The 13,175-nt window shown below is 36.5% G+C and overlaps 1 protein-coding gene across 6 annotated transcripts in view; it reads right to left on the reverse strand.

Annotated features, from left to right (window-relative positions):
• LOC126210216 (uncharacterized) overlaps positions 1-13,175 on the reverse strand; it is a 131,750-nt gene that overhangs the window by 15,733 nt on the left and 102,842 nt on the right. For all 6 annotated transcript variants that reach the window (XR_007540624.1, XR_007540625.1, XR_007540623.1 and 3 more), the window contains one exon: positions 12,821-12,972. Coding sequence is in view for 1 of the 6 variants with exons in the window: in XM_049939400.1 (XP_049795357.1) it covers positions 12,823-12,972 (150 nt within the window). In the remaining 5 variants the exon portion in view is untranslated. The remainder of the gene's footprint in view (positions 1-12,820; positions 12,973-13,175) is intronic.

A 13,175-nucleotide genomic window follows, 5' to 3' on the forward strand; every position in this document is an offset into this window, starting at 1 on the left:
ATTAGAAAACGAAGGTATGTTATGAGATAAGATTAAATTCAGTTTGGATGAATTATAGTGGAATTCTTTGGGTAGGCTCAGTCTTGGAGCCTTAATGGACGCTTTGCCATGAATGTTGTATGCTTGTATGTTTATACACTTTATATATTGAAAAATATGTAGCCTATGTATCTTGGAGCATTTGTTAGAGCATGGTGTAAAAACTGGAAGTAAATTGGCCAAGAACCTGTCAAGATTTTTCATAATAACTTTAGACTACAACTTGTCGTCATACTCACAAAGTAGTATAGATTTACAAGAATCAAGAGGAACAACAAAAATGAAAATGAAAAAAAGAAGTGCTGAGATTGTAAATGGTGTAAGACAGGGATGTAGCCCTACTCTTTACATTTCAATCTACAGACAAATAATCAATGATGGAAATAATAAAGAAAAAAGGTTCAAGAGTGGGATTAAAATCCAGCCTGAAAAGATTTGAGTGTTAAGGGTAGTTGGAACGACCTATCCCGACAATGTTAAATTTAGTGACTTGGCTTCCCTGTATTTCAGGAACCACTGTAGCCATTGACTAGAAACTTTTACAGGACATTAAATTGTATGTTTTGAGTGTACTGAACTACAATAATTGCAATTCAGCCACTGCTTTCGGAAATACAATATTTTAATTATACAGTTAAAATTTTGTGTACTTTTTGTATGTTATCCAAAATACTTTTAATTATACATAAGATTATGTTCTTCTTTTAGTTCAGTAGACTCAGGATATATATGTTATTACTCCCTGAAAATTTGAATACTCTACTCGAAGTGGTTTCTGAGATTTAGGACAAAATGCAACAGAAAATGTAAATTTTCAGGAATGGCTTCTAAAGTTTCAAAAGACTGTAACTCACTTATTATATGCTTAATTTTTTTTTTTTTTTTAGTCACTCAGAAGCACCCTGCACCTTACTGTACATCATCCTCTTGATCTTTTTCCAAGTTTTTTCTTCTTTCTGGACTCCTTAGTGCCAACTGTGCTGCATACTCTGCTTTATCATTGCGGACCTTATCCATCCATTCAAGTTCTTTGATGCAGTTTGCTCCAGGATTAATTCCCATATGCTGTAGCACTTTCACCCTATCAATGTTGCTATCATTAAAAGCAGTAACAGCATCACTAACCCCCACTTTAGTGTCTTCGTTCCAACAAAAACATTTGTTGGTAAGCGAGTCCATATAAGATTATTGAACGACTCATTGAGATTTTGAGTCTGACCATGCAGATACTTCTTCAGTAATTCAGGATTTGCCAGGTATCTGTAAATAGGTTTTATGATATCCATGACTGCTGCTGGGATGGTACTGCTGTAGTTCATCAATCACTTTCTCCGACAGCCTGCCTCTTATGGTTTTACCACCAGAAAGTTTCTTGTCTCTCAAACTTTGTTTCAACTTCCTCAACCTGGTGCCTGTCCTCTTTTGGACATGAACTTTGTAACACAACAATCCACAGCCTTCTATATAAAAAATTACTGATTTTATTAGATCTTGAATTACCGCACTTAAAAATTATAACATTTTCAATCGGTGTAGATTATATTTAAAAATAAAATAAAACACTTCGCATGTGAGTTTATAAGTGATATATATCATTTTATTCGGAAAACTTCAAATTTTATAATGAGATAAAAATCTGAAAATGTGAAGAAAATTTCTTTTCCGTTCTAACCAGCCTTAAGATTTGTTAATGTCATTGCTGTCATCAGCTTTGCTAATGGCGTTGCTGCCATCACCTGAAAGTGAAGAATTACAAAACCAGTTGACTCTGATCACCACCACCATTTCCCATCTTTATACAGGGCGTAAATTTGAAGTTGACAATTCAGAATAACCCAAAACATAAGCTTCATATGAAAAAATGTGTAGAATCCAAAGTTGATTATTTTCGAGGGGGACATCTGCTGGTGCTAAAATAGCCCACCACCCCAAAGCCCCCTGGGGGTGGGGTGAGAGGCAAATTTAAAATTTCAAATGGGAACTCCCATTTTTTATGGCAGAATCAGATCCTACAGAAAAAAAACTACGTACATTTTGTCTTAAACATTTGTTTTGATACTTAGTAGTTAGCACAGTAATTCAAGAAAATCCATGTTCTCATTTTTGCGTGGAAAATGATTACGGATAAATAGAAAATACTTATTAACTTTGTAAATTTTTATTTGCTGCAACTGAAACTCTCCCTCTCTCCCCATAGGGTAGGGTTTGAGAGAGAGGAATTAGAGTTTTACAAATGTTGACCCAAATATTAATTTTTTTGGCAGATTCGGATAAGTTTTGTTTGTTTCGTGGTCATGAGGCCCCACAACTTTTAATTATCAAACAAATCATATGACTAGCTAACTAACCAACTAAACATCCTACCTACTAACAAGTAAACTCATTAACTAAAAAAACTTACTCACGAAACTAATTTTTTATTAGATTCGGAGTAATCACTCTTGTTTGTCGAGAAGTCTCACAACTGGGGTGCTTGCTTAATTTGAGTCTTTTAGTTTTGGGTGGAAAAACGTAGAAAACGACACTCATAAATTTATTGACTTAAATCACATTGTTCACACTTTTATTTTATTTCGGAATAGTGTGGCTGTTAGGTTGTTTACATTTTTAGAATTATGTACGATAATCGATAGCCCACTCAGCCCTGATTGATAATCAATGCTCTTATCCAGCCCTTGCTGATGAGCGGCGTAATGTTTCGGAGTGCCGCCGATAGGTAGCGCGGGGATGAGAAATTCGCCCTTTCTCGTAAAAAGACTGGGCTTTAGAAATTGTAAGTCTTAACACAATAAAATGCACTGCATCTTTTACCCATCTGAGTTTTCAGACAGCAGTACATCGTTTATAACAATTGTCTTTTGGGTGACTTATGTTTGATTACCTTGTGTGACTTCATTCTCAGCTTTTGCTCACTACCAGTTGCATTTGACGTGGAGTTAGTATTGCTAGGTGGAATTACGCCGAGCGGGCCGCTTCTCACTCATGGAAATTCTAACCCTGCCTTTCTCGACACCACTTATCTTTCCTCTCTTGAGATTAATAGGTGGCATGTGTCATTATGAATTATCTTTCTGCAGAAGAAAAAATTGAGATGGTGTACATTTATGGAGAAAGTGGGAGAAATTTTGACGATGCAGTTGCGCTTTATGCTCAGTGTCTTTCTGGACAAGTACGATCACAGTCCTCTTTTGTTTGAGTTATTAGACAATTTACTGCAGAAGGTAGTGTGAACCAGAAAAAAAGCACCCATGCAGCTACTGCTTGTGGAGAAAACAATCACGTGGCAGTCCTAGATGCTGTGGCTCATAATCCACATGCGAGCACAAGAAAAATATCAAGGCAATCAGGAATTTCACACATGAGTGTTTGGAAAATCCTGAAGCTCCACAAATTTCATCCACACCATGTATCCATGCATCAGGAACTACATGGCGATGACTTCCAAAACCGTCTAACGTTTTGTCACTGGGCAGTTCAGCGGAAGCAAACAAACCAAAACTTTTTTGCCAGAGTACTTTTCTCCGATGAGGCAACATGAACAAACCGCGGCAAAGTTAACTGCTATAACGTGCATTACTGGAGTGAACAGGACCCACACTGGATTCGAGAAATCAACCATCAGCAACCTTGGTGAGTTAATGTTTGGTTTGGTATAATTGCCGATAAACTGATCAGTCCGTATTTTATCGACGGTAATTTGAATGGCAAGAAATATCAAAACCTACTGCCAGTTCTACTTGAAGACCTGAGCATCGAACTTTGACAAAACATGTGGTTTCAACATGATGGCTGTCCAACACATTATTCAAGAGTAGCACGTGATGCACTAGATCGACTTTACCATGGTCGCTGAATCGGCAGGGCAGGTCTTGTGACTTGGCCAGCCAGATCGCCTGACCTTACCTCGCCAGATTTTTTCTTATGGGGTTATCTAAAAGATATTGTTTACCAGGAAACACCTACCACTCAAGAAAACATGATGCAAAGAATAAGATATGCTTGCACTGCAATTACACCAGACATGTTATCAAGATGTGTGCGGGGATTTACAGCACAAGTCAATAAATGCATCGATGTTGGAGGTCATCACTTTGAACAACAAGCAGGCCAAAAGTGGGGGGCGAGGGTCCTCACTGGAAACAAGCACCCCAAAATCCATTTACTTGCAAGTATTTGCAAATAATCAACAATAAATCGAAACCAATTGTTCCTTTTCAGGACCACCAAATCTTAAACGGGAATACGTTCACCTTTAGTTAGCAAGTGGGTTAGTCTTTTCCTCAGTTAGTCTTTTATTTTGTTTACTTGTTAGTTAATGAGTTCACTCAATAGTAAGTAGGATGTTTGGTTGTTTAGTTAGCTAGTCATATGATTTGTTTGATAATTAAAAGTTGTGTGGCCTCATGACCACGAAACAAACAAAACTTATCCGGATCTGCCGAAAAAATTAATATTTGGGTCAACATTTGTAAAACTGTAATCCCTCTCTCTCAAACCCCAGCCTATGGGGGGAGAGGGAGAGTTTCAGTTTTAGCGAATCAAAATTTATGAAGTAAATAAGTATTTTTTATTTATCCGTAACCATTTTCCATGCAAAAATGAGAACATGGATTTTCTTGAATTACAGTGCCAACTACCAAGAATCAAAACAAATGTTTAAGACAAAATGTACTGGGTGATCAAAAAGTGAGTATAAATTTGAAAACTTAATAAACCAAGGAATAATGTAGGTAGAGAGGTACAAATTGACACACATGCTTGGAATGACATGGGGTTTTATTAGAACAAAAAAAGTGTATTGCTAGACGCGTGAAACATCTCTTGCGCGCGTCATTTGGTGATCGTCGTGTGCTCAGCCACCACTTTCGTCATGCTTGGACTCCCAGGTCCCCAGACCTCAGTCAGAGCGATTATTGGCTTTGGGGTTACCTGAAGTCGCAAGTGTATCGTGATCGATCGACATCTCTAGGGAAGCTGAAAGACAACATCCGACGCCAATGCCTCACCATAACTCCGGACATGCTTTACAGTGCTGTTCATGACGTAATTCCTCAACTACAGCTATTGTTGAGGAATGATGGTGGACATATTGAGCATTTCCTGTAAAGACATCATCTTTGCTTTGTCTTACTTTGTTATGCTAATTATTGCTATTCTGATCAGATGAAGCGCCATCTGTCGGACATTTTTTGAACTTTTGAATTTTTTTTTCTTTTTTTTTTTTTTCCTCTAATAAAACCCCATGTCATTCCAAGCATGTGTGTCAATTTGTACCTCTCTGTCTATATTATTCCGTGATTTATTCAGTTTTCAAATTTATACTGACTTTTGATCACCCGGTATATAGTTTTTTATGTAGAATCTGATTCTGCAATAAAAAATTGATAACTGTAGTTAAGCTGTCAATGACATACGGAACAAATTTTTTTTTTTTTACTGTGTACTATTTGGAATGGGTAATGATGGTTTTGAATGGTGTAAGTGGGGTGGAGAATGACTTCAAAATTTCCTTTCAAAAGTTAAAAAGCTTGAATGTTACTTTCACATATCACAGCAACTGTTAAATACAATCAGTTAGGTACAGTAAAAATTGACCATGCTCTTTCAGGAGCGACACGCCTGGAAGCTTTGAAACATAACAAAAAGGTTGCTCATAACAAAAGTATAATGAAGAGACTTATTTTGACTATCAGGCATTTTAGCACAGTACGAGTTAGTCTTTCGAGGTGATGAGGAATCTGAGGTGTCAGTAAGTAAAGGAAATTATTTAGAACTTTTGGATTTCTTGGCAGAAGAAGAACTGTAAGTAAAAGATCATTTGGCATCCGATGGAATATTTAAAGGCACTTCCTCTGACATACAGAATGAATTAATAGCTTGTATTATGGATGTTGTTAAGGAACAAATTTCAAGTGAAGTTAAAAATAGTCCTTTAACATACATATATGCTTACAAAATAACATAGGTGTTAACTAGAAGTCAAATGTGTGTAATTTTTCCTTTTTCAGATAATGAATCAGGAGAAATATAAGAGTGATTCATAAGGTCTTATGACATATACAAAGGCCGGAGTGCACAAGGCATAATCACTGTTTTGTTGCAAATGCTATGTAGTAGGAATACTGATAAAAACAAATTAGTATCGCAAACATATAACGGCTGCAGTACAGTGGCAGGGAACAATTATGGTGTCCATTCAATTGTGAAACAAGCATATCCTCATGCTCTGTTTATCCTCTGCTATGCATATCAGTTGAACCTAGTCCTCCTCTGTGCTTGTAAAAGCATTACTGAAGTACAAATTTTTGTGGCAAATCTATCAGGATTTCACACATTTTTTGTTGTTCCAGTAAAATAAGTGAAATTCTGAAGGAAAGTGGCTTTAGCCTTCAAAGTGCTTGTGGAACAAAGTGGTATTTTCATTCAAGTGCTTTACAAATCATTAATCTTCACTACACAGACCTAAGAGCAGCATTCAATGATGTGATAAACAATGAAGAGTGGGATGATAATTCCTTACATCAAACAATTTGGCTGAATAGTACACTGAATGATCAAACTTTTCATTTTCTGCTGCAGCTGTACAATTCGATTTTCCAGCACACAAGTATCTTGTTTGACATCTTGCAAAGTAAAACTGTGGATGTAAGATGCTGTAAGTCTGAAATTGAAAACTGCATTCAGACTGTTGAAAGTGTAAGATGTGAGGAAATTATTCCGAAATGCATAGTCGAAGCTAAGCATCTTATAAATTCAGCAGGACTATCTGAAATGAGTTGTATTCAGAAAATGAGAATGTTAGCATTCGAAATAATTGACAATATAGTAGTAAACATGGAAAACATATTCCAGACTTTCATGAAATAGATTTAGGCCAAACAACTTCCCAATACATGTAGTTGAAAAACGACTTAAGATATATCCTCTCTTTGACAGTGAAAAACTGAAACAAGACCTTCCAGTTATTTACAGCAGTGAAGATATATGTCTACAGCCTCAGGGCCTCCTTAAATTCATTATAAACAATGGATTCTCTGAATGTGTAAAATTACTGTTGTTGGGACTTGCAACTCCAGCAACCACTGCGTCTTGCAAAAGAAGCATAAATACAATAAAATGCATTAAAACCTACTTTCACAACACAATGGCAAATGACAGACTGCCAAACTTGGTGATTTTGGTTATAAGAAAGGGGAATCTGAAATCATCAAACAGACAGCAGGAGTTAATTTGTCGTGTTACCGATGTTTATGCCCAGAGTGATAGAACTAATTTATAAAAAGATGTAACTGTGAATTACTGTGTGCTATTTCTATTAATGTGTTTCTGTTTAACATTTTTATGCTTTTATTTACAACAATTTTAGTAGAGCTATGTAACCAAGTTGCTTTTGCAGTGTTTCTATTTTACAAGTTTGTAAGATTTCTTTCTTTTTTTGAAATTCATAATTCTCAGTCTACCTCACAGAAAATGCCACAATTCACCATTGCAGATCATACACAAAGGGTAATCATTGTTATCAAAAATCTCTGAAATGTCTTTAGTTCAAATTTTTGCTTGATAGTCTGATACACTTTCTGATGGGCATATTATATTAACATTACATTAATATATGAATATAATAGAGGGAGGAAAAATATATCTAAAAACAAAGATGCTGTAACTTACCAAACGAAAGCGTTGGTATGTTGATAGAGACAATAAACACACAAAAACACACACAAATTTCAAGCTTTCGCAACCCAAGGTTGCTTCATATGCCTGTCCTTCCCCCCCCCCCCCCCCCCACCCTAAGGTAAGTCTTTCTGCTCCCAGGATTGGAATGACTTGTTACTGTCTCCCTTAAAACCCACATCCTTTCGTCTTTCCCTCTCCTTCCCTCTTTCCTGATGAAGCAACCTTGGGTTGTGAAAGCTTGAAATTTGTGTGTGTGTGTTTACATTAATATATGTCGTACATTAATATCTATACAATACATAAAGAAGAAATGATGTTAATAAAAATCTCTAAAAGTTCTTGAGCGTTTTACTTCACATTATTATAAGATACCCTAACATTCAGACAGAAATAAGCTATAGATTTTTTAAACAACAATGTACAGATTTTATGCAAAAACAGACTGCAAGAATGAAAATGCAGAGCTGTGAAAATGTGTGGTTTCATTTTCTTTCTCACTGTCAGTTTCAACTTAGATACCAGGGAACTTAAACCATTAGACAAATTATCTATTCCACACATTCTTTCTCATTACATAAAATTTTAAACAAAAACTGAATACACAACAGTGTGCTGTTTTGTTTTCTTCACTGCAGTTGGTTTTAAGATGAAAGAGAAACGTTTCATTTATGGTATACTAACATACAGGGGTGAGGAGGAGGAAGAGGAAGAGGAAGAGGAAGAGGAAGAGAGAGAGAGAGAGAGAGAGAGAGAGAGAGAGAGAGAGAAGAAATTGCTTCTCAAAATATCTGACTATAAAATTTATATAATTTTGAACATATTCAAAACAATTCTTGAAACACTGCTTACACTCAGGTAGTATGCATTTAGAAGGATTCAACAACTTTCTCAGGGGACAAAAATAGCTGACACACACTTTTTGTTTCACATAAAAAAAATAAATAAAAGAAGTCGTTACGCATTTAGGCAGTGAGTTAGGTGAATATGGGCAACAATACAGTAACTTATTATTTTTCTCCGAGTGATCAATTTTTTTGCATGTTATGATGAAGACTGACATGACTTTTCAGCTGTTTTTCCTGATTTGCTTGATACAATTCAGCATTAACTGTTCTTAGCTTCTCTAATGCAATGATCGCGACACCTGCACTGGAAAACAAAAGCAAAAAGGATCATATTGTTGGCAGTGCTTCCCTCATGAAAAACATTTCTTAATGTCTGTTAAATTGTGAAAACACAAACTGTTAACTATTGCTTTGTCTTCTGCTCGCACAAATGCGTCCAAGTTTTGTCGCCCCTCATAATGTTATGTGAGGGCTATGCAATTCTTCAGTATTATCTAACACTAATTGGCATGGGCTCAATTTTGAACTTCTTTCAAATTGTGCAGGAGGCACTGGAAAGTGAACTGTTTCACAGCTAAACATTCACCCACAATCGACTGTACTATAGCCTTCAACAGGGCCGATGGTGGCTCTGTTTCATGTTAAGTCACATGCCGACATTCTTCAGTCATGTGCTCAGTATCTTTTTGGAACAATAACCAATTCCCACTAAATTCGCCTCTGACAGAAGAATGTCATGATAAATTCCTGTAAAACAATTGGAGACAGTTTTTCCTGAGGCTGATTGACAACCAGAAGCTGACCCTGGTGATTAAGAAGCATTTTTGTCAAGATAGATCTTTGTGAAAAATCGTACACAGTTTTTTTTTTTTTTTTTTTTTAAAGCTACCGATGATCTATTTCTCAGCTGCAAATAGTATGATATGAAAATTTAACTGAGAAAACTGATAAATTATGAGACAGAATTACTAGCCATGTAACAGGGCAAGGTGGATTAGTCCACTATTTCTTATAAAATTCTTAACAGCACTACATTTTTTCATTGATTTGATCTAGTTGTTAATATCACAATACAAGTATTATACATATTAGTTATTTTCTTAATCCAGCTAAGGCTTTTAAAGTTTTATTGTTCACGAGGTAATTCCACAATTATTGATGAGTAGATTTTTTTATCCATCCAATTAAACAATTTTATCAGTAATTGATTGCTTTTATTTTCATATATGATGTTTTTGGAAATAGTAAAATGTTTGCCTAGAAGAGAGGAATGAGGGCTTTGACTTCAGATGTGTCATTTTTGTCAGCACCAAATTTTATCCCTACATGTTAGTGAGAATTCTCAAATCATTGATTTTTATTCAAAAAAAATATATCTAGGTAAACCAGTTAAGCTTACACCTAGATATATTTCTTTGTGAATAAATATCAATGATTTGAGAATTCTCACAGACATGTAAAGATAAAATTTTCCACAAATTAATCGGTGGTGCTGAAAAAAATGACACACCTGAAGTCAAAGCCCACAGCCTTCTCTTCTTAGCAAACATTTTACTTCCAAAAACATCATACATGAAAATGAAAGCAATCAATTACTGATAAAATTGTCTAATTGGATAGATAAAAATCTACTCACCAAGCAGTGCCAGAACACACACATAAAAGCTTGTTGTGAATGGCAAGCTTTCTGAGTCATTGGCTCCTTCTTCAGGCAGAAGAGTTGAAGGAGAAGGAAGAAGGGTGAAGGAAAAGGACTGGAGAGGTCTAGAAAAGGGGTAGATTTTGAAAAAGTCACCCAGAACAATGGGTCAGTGGAGACTTACCATAGGGGATGACAAGGAAAGACTGATTGTTGGCGACAATAGGATGACAAGGAAACACTGATTGTTGGCGACAACAAGCAGTGTTTCCTTTTCATCCCATACCTAAGTCTCCCATTACCCATGGTTCTGGGTGACTTTTCTGAAATTTACCCCTTTTCCTGGACCACTTCACTCTTCTTCCTTCCCCTTCAACTCTTCTGCCTGAAGGAGTAGCCACTGGCCCTGAAAGCTTGCCAGACACAACAATCTTTTGTGTGTGTGTGTGTCTATCCAATTAAATAATTTTATCATATATGAAAAGTTATTCATAATAAAAGTTTTCATCTTCCAGAATACTCCATTCTTAACACATGATTATTTCCAAAGTTTAGTCTCATAGTTTTGTAGTTGATTACAAAAAATTTACGTGTTCACACACAAAGCTTGTTAGTTTACCAATTATTCGATTTACAAAATTCAGTAATTTTTGTTGGTCTTCGTCAATCCCCCGTGGAAACACAAAAGCAGTTTCACAAAACAGTACCTACAATTGTGTCATTTTCCCCAACACCCAACCAACTCAGAGACTTGCTACCCGTATTTTTAAGCCCACTGATTTTGCTAATTCTTCTGTTATAAAGTAAAATTTAACAACAAATTTTTAACTTTATTCATATGTACTTCTGGGAGTAGATGTACAGGACAATGCTTCCTTCAGTTCTGTGGGAGTCACTCATTTCCTTATCATCATGTAGTCTCTTAAATTATGAGTTAAAAACTTTGTGAACTTTTCTCAATCAGTCAGCACCTAATGGCTAAATTGTGAACTCGTATATGCCGTCTTAAGGTATCGATTCATGGTTTGAATCATTTCTTCAACATCTTAGTGACACTATTTCTTATAACTGGATGCTTAAATGATTCCAACCCAATGTATTATTATTTCATGATCCATCCTGTGATTAATTAATTATTAATTAGCGAACATCAGAGAAACTGTTTGTGTGAACATAATACAACTTATTCGTGTTAACATCTACTACGTGACTTTGTTACCAAATATGGTGATGAAATCGTTCATGTGTATGATGCCACTGCTAAGACTTGTTAAAAGTGAGGTTACTGGCCAGTGGCATGTGATCTGCATCAATTCATTCGAAAAAGTTGGTTATCGAAGTCTTTCCAAGGTGTCAATAACTGTGAGAAACTACAAAGCTAGCCTACACAGTTACTGAGGCCTAGCAAACGCAGGTCAGTAAGCTTACAGCCAGTCTTACCCCAAGACGTGCAATGTGTAGCACTGCCCATAGACACACATACAAGATACATCCATCAAATAAGTTTCACTGTGTTTATGAACAGAAACAATACAGAATTTAATTGGAAGGTTCATTGGAAGAAACAGAGAAAGTGTTGTGCTATTTTTCAACATATTCACTGCCGTATCGAGACATCTGTCATACTGTGGGACCAACTTTTGTATTCCTGTGTCACAAGAGTTTGTCATTTGTGATTGGAACCACTATGTGGTAACCATTTCTGCCTCCCTGTAAATTTGAAAACACTGAACCTACCAGACAAGAATTTTTTGAGTTTCCAAAACAAATGGATACCACTGGGAGTGAGGTTTGGGCTGTAAGGGGCATGATTAAACACCTTGCAGAGACAGCCACTGTGATGCCATTGCACTGACTGCTACTCACTTTCTGGGGTACTGTGTGCAACCCAAGTCTCACCATCTGTGACAATCTGGTCCAGAAACTTATTACTGTCATGGTACCACTGCAGGAAAGTCAAAGCTGCCCCTGTTCATTTTGTTTTGCATTCTAGAGTCAGTTGCTTCAGTGGCAGACTATTTTCAGAGCAACATGTGCTCCGTGACAATTTTGTGCAACAAGAAACGTGGCACAAATTCTGTGTAACAAGGAACGCCACATCTGCATCAGTGACACATCATCTGCTTGCACATGACACCCCACAGGCCTGCCGCAGCTGACAATGAATCTCAGTTAGTGCTAGGACCTATGCATTCAAAGCTTTATCACTGGCCACACTTCACACACAGTGTGAGCCTCATTTTCAACTGAAACTATGAAGGCGTGACATTAGGAAGTTCTGTTAGCGCATGCTGTATCATTACTCTTTCACACACATGCTGTTGCTTCCAGCAACATATGCTTTGCTACCTGTGGTACAAGTGGGAAACTGACTTGCACTAGTAAATTGCATCTCCCTCACTTGTATTAATATCTACCGGCAGTGCTACACATTTCATGTCCTGATGTTAAGCACTGGCTGACAACTCTGCCTCTTAATTTCTTAAATTTCCAAACTGCCATTGGTCTGACAATAATAAATGACAAATTTTAAAACAACAGAAAGTCACATATCAATAGTGCCATCTAGAGGTCACACTTGAAAGGTGGTCTTCATATAAAGAATATTTGGGATACTTACTCTCAATCTGTATCTGTGTCAGGGACAAGGTTTTCATCATTCTGTTTGCAGTTCTCACGCCTATGGTGTAATAGGGACTTACGTACACGCGACCAATGGTTGTCTGCTGACTCCATGAGCTCCATCACCAAAGTCCTCTTCTTCATAGTCTTCTGTTGGCAAAAGACAAATTACATAAGGAGGAAATGTAGATTTTTTTTTACGAACGTTTGTTTTCCTTAAATCTGCCATCATTTTTGTTTATGGATTTTTATGTTTAAAAAACAGTCTCAGAATGTGACCTTGGGAACTGCCCATCTTATTTTCTTCATAAAATAACACTAACGTCAGTGCCAGCACATCAGTTTCCTAGAAC

The sequence above is a fragment of the Schistocerca nitens genome, chromosome 10 (genome assembly GCF_023898315.1).
Source record: "Schistocerca nitens isolate TAMUIC-IGC-003100 chromosome 10, iqSchNite1.1, whole genome shotgun sequence".
NCBI lineage: Eukaryota > Metazoa > Arthropoda > Insecta > Orthoptera > Acrididae > Schistocerca > Schistocerca nitens.